Source organism: Poecilia latipinna, unplaced genomic scaffold (genome assembly GCF_001443285.1).
Source record: "Poecilia latipinna isolate Pla-1442-1.1 unplaced genomic scaffold, P_latipinna-1.0 Scaffold997, whole genome shotgun sequence".
Taxonomy (NCBI): Eukaryota; Metazoa; Chordata; class Actinopteri; order Cyprinodontiformes; family Poeciliidae; genus Poecilia; species Poecilia latipinna.
This window is the reverse complement of record NW_015113613.1, coordinates 139,190-147,891: the sequence shown is the minus strand read 5'-3', so window position 1 is coordinate 147,891 and position 8,702 is coordinate 139,190. Positions and strand designations below refer to the sequence as shown.

The 8,702-nt window shown below is 47.0% G+C and overlaps 1 protein-coding gene and 1 long non-coding RNA gene across 2 annotated transcripts in view; both read left to right on the top strand.

Annotated features, from left to right (window-relative positions):
• The window catches only part of tbc1d9b (TBC1 domain family member 9b), a 21,797-nt gene extending 14,937 nt beyond the window's left edge, over positions 1 to 6,860 (top strand). Inside the window, exons 11-23 of the mRNA XM_015050521.1 lie at positions 1,615 to 1,732; positions 1,871 to 2,073; positions 2,153 to 2,235; positions 3,088 to 3,217; positions 3,308 to 3,406; positions 3,475 to 3,543; positions 3,614 to 3,854; positions 3,939 to 4,004; positions 5,272 to 5,340; positions 5,505 to 5,558; positions 5,626 to 5,670; positions 5,746 to 5,837; positions 5,908 to 6,860. Of these exons, the coding sequence (XP_014906007.1) occupies positions 1,615 to 1,732; positions 1,871 to 2,073; positions 2,153 to 2,235; positions 3,088 to 3,217; positions 3,308 to 3,406; positions 3,475 to 3,543; positions 3,614 to 3,854; positions 3,939 to 4,004; positions 5,272 to 5,340; positions 5,505 to 5,558; positions 5,626 to 5,670; positions 5,746 to 5,837; positions 5,908 to 6,495 (1,857 nt within the window). The 3' untranslated portion in view covers positions 6,496 to 6,860. The remainder of the gene's footprint in view (positions 1 to 1,614; positions 1,733 to 1,870; positions 2,074 to 2,152; positions 2,236 to 3,087; positions 3,218 to 3,307; positions 3,407 to 3,474; positions 3,544 to 3,613; positions 3,855 to 3,938; positions 4,005 to 5,271; positions 5,341 to 5,504; positions 5,559 to 5,625; positions 5,671 to 5,745; positions 5,838 to 5,907) is intronic.
• A 1,651-nt stretch (positions 6,861 to 8,511) lies between these two features.
• LOC106958568 (uncharacterized) overlaps positions 8,512 to 8,702 on the top strand; it is a 24,051-nt gene continuing 23,860 nt past the window's right edge. Inside the window, exon 1 of the long non-coding RNA XR_001427180.1 lies at positions 8,512 to 8,524. This is a non-coding gene — a long non-coding RNA (uncharacterized LOC106958568). The remainder of the gene's footprint in view (positions 8,525 to 8,702) is intronic.

Below are 8,702 nucleotides of genomic sequence, written 5' to 3'. Positions count from 1 at the left end.
CCCGGGATCAGGCCCAGAACCCGGGATCAGGCCCAGAACCCGGGATCAGACCCAGAACCCGACCAGAACCCGGGATCAGGCCCAGAACCCGACCAGAACCCGGGATCAGACCCAGAACCCGGGATCAGACCCAGAACCCGACCAGAACCCGGGATCAGGCCCAGAACCCGACCAGAACCTTTGGTCAATTCTCACATTAATTTCCAGTTCTGTTAGATTTTAACGTTACAAAACAAAATCCATGAAACATGAAAAACTTTCTGACCCAGAGGTTCTGGAAGGTTCTGACCCAGAGGTTCTGGAAGGTTCTGACCCAGAGGTTCTGGAAGGTTCTGACCCAGAGGTTCTGTCTGATGAACAGCACCAATGGACTCGGTTGAAAGCCTCGTTTTGACATTAAAACTGTTTTAAACGGTAATAAATGCTAAATGTTGGTTTTTCTCATCTGTCTGAGGAAGTAAAAACATTGATAGTTCAGTTAGTTGAGCTAACAGGTTTATTAATAAACTGGATCTGATGAACCGGCTAACTAACTTTTATTCTACGTAATATTTTAAAGTTTAAAGTTATTGTACATATAAAAACATTGGAAATAATGTATAAAGCTCTGAACAAACGTCAGAAATGATTTAAGAGAATAAATATAATTTATGATATTTAATATTTGAGGATTGAGGTAAAAACTAAACATGTTGAACTGAAACTGATGATTTTAAATGATCTTTAAAATGATAAACTGCTGGTATGTAGAGGCAGTGACGTCCAGTGGGTTTTAGTCAGACTCTAATTATCCATCATTTCCCGGGTGATCCGTCCCACTGCATCTTTAATGTCAATAATATATTACCTGTGAACGACGTCGAGCTTCGCGTTGCGCTCCAGAAAACATGGAGACTAATATGAACAGCGCCATAAACGTGAAAACAGCCACGCATGAACGAGTCCATAAAACGCCATTATAATTATTAATATGAAGATACGCGTCACAAATCTGTGCAGAAGAATATCTGAGCTGTGGAGCCGCAGGAGGAGCGCTGCGCTAGCAAACACAGGGCCGTAACGCAGAACCTGGAGGCTGGGGCAGGGAGGAGAAGGGGCCCTGAAATCCTACTAAGTTTAACAGATAATAGTGCAACACAGAAAAACAGGCTAAAATTACTAAAGTTGTTTTGGACTGTTGTAACCATTAAACAGGCCGCCCTTCAGTTCAACCTGACAAGTGGAGACACATTGTTGATGCTACCATTATAAAATACCTTGGAATTAAGTATTGGCAAAGATCAATGTCATTTTCACAGTGTTGTTAGCAGCTGCTGAAAGTAACTAAAAAAGTTACTTTTAATGTAACTTAGTTACTTTCCAAATCAAGTAATCAGTAATTTAAGTTACTTTTTCAAGGAGTAATCAGTAATCCGATTAAATGCCATCACTATGTAGATGTACGCCTTGTGTAATCATGTTTGTAAATAATGTCTGTGTGAAGATGCATGTTTGTCTTTATGAAGTTTGATCTCTGGTTCAGGGTTTGTTATTATTATTGTTTTCTGTGCTTAATGTTGATAATTTACCAAAACAAACTGAACTGAAACCTTGTCTCCTTGTCGCCCCCTGCAGGCCATGAACATCGTCACGTCCGTCCTGCTGCTGTACGGAACCGAGGAGGAGGCCTTCTGGCTGCTGGTGGCGCTGTGCGAGCGCATGCTGCCCGACTACTACAACACCCGGGTCGTAGGTCAGTGGTTGAGGTTCTGGATCCCAGTCTAGAACAGAACCATGGAGTGTGTTCTGGTACCCGGACTGGGACCTGCCACCTGGCGTAGTTGCTGGCGGCGTCCTCCAGGGGGCGGCGCCTGACGGTCTGTCCCCTCAGGAGCACTGGTGGACCAGGGCGTGTTCGAGGAGCTGACCCGGGCCTTCCTGCCACCCCTCTATGACCACATGCAGGCGCTGGGCGTCATCACCACCATCAGCCTGTCCTGGTTCCTCACCCTCTTCCTGTCCGTCATGCCGTTCGACAGCGCCGTCCTGCTGGTCGACTGCTTCTTCTACGAAGGCATCAAGCTCATCTTCCAGGTACGGAGCCGCGTGGCGTCGACCGCTCACCGCTTACCGGTCAGATGAACCCGTGACCTTCAACCTCGTCTGTCTGCAGGTGGCGCTGGCCGTCCTTCACGACAACATGGACGCCCTGCTGGTCTGCAGCGATGAGGGCGAGGCCATGACCATCCTGGGCAGGTGGGACCGCTTTATGTCTTATCAGACGATTTCCTGTTCATGCAACTTTAACGTAATAAGTAAAATGAAGCAAAATCAGAAGCGGAGGACGGTTTGCAAGTCTCACAACGGTCATGGAAATTAGCAGAAGCTAAAGCTAACACTTTAAGCATTAGCATTAGCTTTTATTAATGTACTTGTTTTTGCGGTTTAGCATTAGCAGAGCTAAAATTCTTGTGTAGAGAATTAGTGATTAGTGAAGCTAAGTTTTTGATTAGCACCATGGCGGCCATATTGAAAAATGTCCATCAGAAAAAGGAAAGAAAAAAACAAGAAAATATGAATTAATTCTACGGTTCAAAATATGTGAGCTATGATGTGACATCAAACACAATCACCTAATCGGTGATTTTAGATCAATAATTAATTTTGCATGATAACCCTGGCAGCCATCTTGAATTTTTCAATGGCTAACAGCATTTTTCACACAAATGAGTCGGTCCCTGTGCCAAGTCAGGGCCCAATATGGTGCTGATCCTGTCCGTACTGGGTCCATACTAGGTCCTGTCCGTACTAGGTCCAGGCCGAACTGGTCCTGGTCCATACTGGGTCCAGACCGAACTGGTCCTGGTCCATACTGAACTGGTCCTGGTCCATACTGGGTCCAGACCGAACTGGTCCCGGTCCGTACTGGGTCCAGACCATACTGGTCCCGGTCCATACTGGGTCCTGGTCCGCACTGGGTCCAGTCTGTGATGGGTCCAGTCCGTACTGTGTCCAGACCGAACTGGTCCCGGTCCGTACTGGGTCCAGACCATACTGGGTCCAGTCCGTACTGGTCCCGGACCAGTAGTAAACTCACCTGTCCTGCAGGTACCTGGATAACGTTGTGAACAAGCAGACGGTGGCTCCGCCCACTCCCCACTTGCACGCCCTGCTCACGAGTGGAGACGACCCTCCGCCGGAGATCGACGTCTTCGACCTCATCAAGGCATCCTATGAGGTCAGAGTGATGTCACTTCCTGCTAGCAGCATGGTGGTCACCTGGTCAGACTGGATCAAAGTCTCAGGTGGATCAAACTTCTCCTTGCAGAAGTTCGGCAGCCTGCGCTCTGATGTCATCGAGCAGATGCGTTTTAAGCAGAGGTTAAAGGTCATCCAGTCGCTGGAGGACACGGCGAAGAGGAGCGTGGTGGGTGTGTGTGGTCATTTTATGCCCACAGAGATGAAGTCTGTCCGTTCACAGGTGTGTCTCTGCAGGTGAGGGCGATGATGACCGAGCTGGCTTTCAGCATCGAGGAGCTGGAGGAGCTTTACTGTCTCTTTAAGGTCAGAGGTCACCTGAGATTCTGTCCTCCTCAGCTCCTCTCGGTCTGACCCCTGCCTGTCTCTGTCCTAGTCCAAGCACATGACTAGCTGCTACTGGGGCTCCAGCAGCTCGGCGGCGCAGCGCCACGACCCCAGCCTGCCCTACCTGGAGCAGTACCGGATCGACCTGGTCCAGTTCGCCCAGCTCTTCTCGGCGCTGTCTCCCTGGGTCTGCGGAAGCCACACCCCCACGCTGTCGGCCCGGCTCTTCAGGCTGTTGGACCAGAACCAGGATGGGCTGGTCAACTTCAAAGAGTTCAGCACCGGCCTGAGTGAGTCGGCTCCAGACCGCAGACAGCCGGTTCCATCTGGGTCGGTTCTGTCTGGCCCGGTTTCACTGTGTTTGTGTTCTGCAGGTGGGATGTACCACGGCGACTTGACGGAGAAGCTGAAGCTGCTCTTCAAGCTCCACCTCCCACCAGGTATCAGCCCCCACCAGCTCACCTGATACTCGGGTTCTCTTCTGATCCAACCCAAGAGCACTGACCAGAACCAGAACTTTAACTGGAGGTTCCACCTGATGTCCCCGGATGTTCTGTTGGTGATCTCACACTGAGCATGCTCAGATGCCTCACACCAGAACTTTAGACCCGAAAACAATAATAATTTAAATAAAAAGGTAGCATTTCCCTTTAACTTTGACCTCTGACCTTTGACTGCAACCTTCTCTGGACCTGGGGTCAATAATTAATGTTCAGCTGGATTTTCATTCTGACTGCAGCAGAGTCCGCCGAGCTGTTTCGGGAACATGCAGGAAAGTTTCCGTCTTAACTTTGGTTTGATTGCAGATTGTTAACGTTCAGGAAACACATGGATATGATTCCCATAAAGTTTTCATCTTGTTACATTTAGTATTCCATTAACCAGGCGTATGTAGACTTCAGATTGAAATAACTGTTCTACTATGTTAGCATTTCGGCGCTAGCATGCTAGTTACCCCGCTAGCCTAGCAGCTAACTGCTAAACTGTAAGCAGCTGCTAGAGGCACATCGACTCCAGCATGCTGGTTGTCCTAGACATAAATTAATATGAACTGTGTATAGTGTTCATGTTACAGGTTGCACCGCTCGTATTTAGCAGCTAAGAGGTAAACTGTTAGTGACTGCAGTGACCAGACACTTGCTGCTGCAGAGGCTTAAAATAATCAGTCAGAAATGAACACATTCAGGGAGGAAAAATGTCACTCGCAGATAAAATAACAGATTGTTCATGGCATAGGCATGATGAGTTTAATGTAGTACTGAGCCTAGTTCACTGTAAAACATTACATGTATTTATTATTTTGGGGCCATATCAATGTCTAGAGAGCAGTTCAGTGTTAATTATTATTGTGGAGTGGATTGGAAAATGAGAGGAAGAGGTGCGTATGTTTCTGGCTGAAGATGAAGACTAACTCATAAGCTGGCAGTCCTGTCGGAACCAGACCGGCCCGGTCCGGTTCGGAGCACAGCATGCCTCCCCTATCATCCTGCTGCTGACAGGCTGAAGACCAGTCTGGTTAAAGGAACTACCTGTTTTCCTTCATGTTTCCTTTTATTTTGTCCGTCTGCGGCTTTCTGGATGTAATATTTTAGAAGGAACCCCAGGCGGGTCTGTGGAGGTCCTGGAGACCCGACCCGAACGGTGACCCCAGAGGTCAGGCTGCAGGCTGACCCCTCCAGGTGTCTCACCTGTCTCTTTCTGTTCCAGCTCTGTGTGCTGAGGAGGCAGAGTCCGCTCTGGAGGCCACACACTTCTTTACTGAAGATAAACTACAAGGTACACACACACACACACACAGATGAAGAGGTACCTGTCCTACACCTGCTGCAGATTCTTTCGTCTCCTCTTTCTGCTGCCACTGAGCTCTGACTAACACCGACTCTTCCTCCTTCTAACCCTGTCCTCCTCTTCCTCCTCTTCTTCATCGTGTCTCCTTCCAGAATCTTCCTTCCTGTCTGATCTGGATTCTGTGCGGCAGCAGGAAGTGACATCAGGTTTGTTCTGGATTTTGAACCATGTTTATTAGCCTTCCTGACGATGACGAAGTTTTCACCTGAACAGGTGAAGAACCGAAGGACGGAGGAGAAGATGTTGAGGAGAAGAAAGGTAATGCCCCGCCTCCTCCTGACCGGTAATAGTATCAACACCTGATGTCTTTACCTGTGTTTACCTGCTTGTCAGAGGTGAAGGACTACAGGTACTACCTGAGGATGTGGGCTAAAGAGAAGGAGCCCAAGAGGGAAACCATCAAGGATTTGCCCAGGATGAACCAGGTGAGTCCAGGTGCTGCTGAGCTCCCAGGTGAGGCCGTCCAGGTGTGTTTACCTGTGTACCTGTGAACAGGAGCAGTTCATCGAGCTGTGCAAGACGCTGTACAACATGTTCAGTGAGGAGCCGAGCGAGCAGCAGCTGTACCACGCCATCGCCACTGTGGCCAGCCTCCTGCTGCGTATTGGAGAGGTCGGCAAGAAGTTCGGCAACGGCGCCAAGAAGGTTGAGGCCCCGCCTCCTGCCCCGCCAGGGGAGGAGGGGCCCGGCGAGGGAACCTCGACCGACGCCCAGGTGTGCCAGGCTCTGGCCGACGCCCAGCTGGAGCCGCCGGCGCCGCTGACATCTGACGAGGAGACGAAGGACGACACGTCGGTGTCTTCGTTCTCGGTGGTGAGCTCCGGCTCGCTGCAGTGCGAGGACATCGCCGACGACACGGTGCTGGTCAGCGGCGAGGAGAGGCGGGGAAGCACGTTGGATGCTGATTGGTCAATCACCTTTGAACAAGTGCTGGCCTCACTGTTGACAGAACCAGCGCTGGTCGAGTATTTTGAGAGGAAGATGGACATCCAAGCCAAAATGGCTGCCTGTAAGGTTCAGCGGGCCGTGGAGCGCCAGATAAGCTCCGCCTCCGACCACGAACTCAGCCAGCATTCCTCCTGACTCACCTGATCAGCTTGTTAGCTCACTACTCAATTCTTCCACCTCCTGATTGGTCACCTGCGTTTCCTGTGTCCATTTGAGTCTGATTGGATCATTGCTGATGATGTCATGTCTGACTCTGACTGATCAGTCACTGACTGAGCTATGACATCATCATGTGACTTCCTGTGGGTGTTTTACAGTAAAAGCTTGTGGGGGTCTATAAGGCTTTTACTGTGAAAGAGAAGCAGGAAGTGTGTGATCTCTGATTGGTTCCCCAGTCTGCTGCAGGTGAACAGGTGTATATACATCCTGTTTGTCACAAGACTGTTGATTTATGTCCTCGTTTTCATGAATTAAAAAAAAAAAAATGACTGAAAAAAAAAGAACAAGTTCAGTGTTCATTCAAGCTTTTATTTTGTAGCTGTTGTTTTTGTTCCCCGTTTACTTCCTGTCCAGAGTGACATCACAGTATTTTTATCTGTTTATCTGCCTGCTTTTAAATCTGTTGCATTAATCAATTATTGATCTGTTCAAATAAACCTGAAGAAAACCCGCTGCTGCTTCTTCTGTGGCGTTTATGTTGAAATTGTGAGCACAGAGGGAGTGCAGCGCCCTCTAGGGGGCATACCTGTGTTTGTAACATGCAGTCAGCAGAAGGTACAAATATGTCAAACAAAAAAAGTAGCATTCAATCAAAAAAAAAGTTCAACCAAAAAAATCTTAACTATTTAATCATAAAAATATTTTTTTACGAAACAAAAAAATATTTAAAGAGGTTTTTTTTTTTTTGTTTTTTTTTTTGAAATCACTAATTTTAGTTTGAAACTTTTATTTTTGCAAATCAGAATTTTTGGTTGACAGCCTAAGTTTTTGGTTGAGTCAAAAAAAAAATTGAAGCTCCTGTTTTTTGGTTGAACTCGTTTTCTTGCTTATACAACTTTATTTGCTTTGGCGAAGCTTACATGAACATTCTGGGCGGGGCTTAAGGACGAGCGATGTAAGACGTGTTCCGATTGGTTAGCGCTGACTAAAGCGGATGACTCCCTGAGATCTCAGAACTCTGTCCCGAACTGCAGGGCTTCGGTGACGGGACACAGAATGTGATGGTAAGTAATCTTCACAAAATTACACCGTTTAGCAGCTTCTAAAGTGTCCACCCTGTTTCAAAGAAGAAATCTTACTCAACTTATGACGACAGTCACATATTTTGTCTGCCGCGATCCCCGGTAGCATATTGTGCTAGCTAATGTTAACACTAGGTAAAGTTAATAAACTAGGCTTGTGTAATATTCGTTAACCAGCGAACCTCTGTCGAGTGGCTTTAAGAGTGGAAAATACCAAATATATCTGGAGGAAATATGTGTTAAAAAACAGTTGCGCAATACTCTGTGTGTGTGTGTGTATTAACTAGCATTGAAGCTAAAATGGGAAAACAGCGGATCGTTGCACCAATGTTATCAGGTGCACGTTAATCTGCCCCACACGTCAAGTGACTGTGCAGATGATTTATTTACCAAGCACATAATCAGTGCTGTCGATGAGGGGAGGGGCAACGTAACTCTTAAATATATACATTTTCTTCCAGGCGTAAAATGTAAAACTAAGCTGGTAGGTCACAGGCCGAAGGAGGATATTCACATAATTTCTGTTTTTTATTATTTGGTGTGTATGTGTCTTGTACTTAGTTTTATTCCGAATTAGATGTAATATGCCTTTTGCTGTGTTATGATATTAAATTAAATTGGTGGTCTCCTAATTCCCCATCCTAGTATGACCAGCAGAGTGCATCATTAGTAACTCTTAGCAGGGCGGTCTCAGTTCTATGAGCAGGATGGAAGCCAGACTGAAATTTGTCACACAGAGAATTTCTTTGAAGGTGGTGCTGGAGTTGGGCATCAACTGCCTTTTCCAGCACTTTAGGAAGAAAAGGAAGATGAGAAATAGGGTGATAATTGGAAAAGAAATCAGGATCCAAAGTGGGTTTTTTTTTTGGAAGGGGTTTAATGATGGCAGTTTTAAGAGACAAAGGGACATGGCCGGTGTAACAGTTATGGGCTTTGCAGCTAACTGCGGCTACAAGATCAGCATCAGAAGATGGTTCTTTAAGGAGCCTGAGGTGTGAATGAAGACACGAAGCAATGGTTTTAGTTTTGGTGTATATTTTAGTGATTTGGGGAAAAAGACAGACAATTACAAATGCACAATGTGAGACAAATTAACTCAAA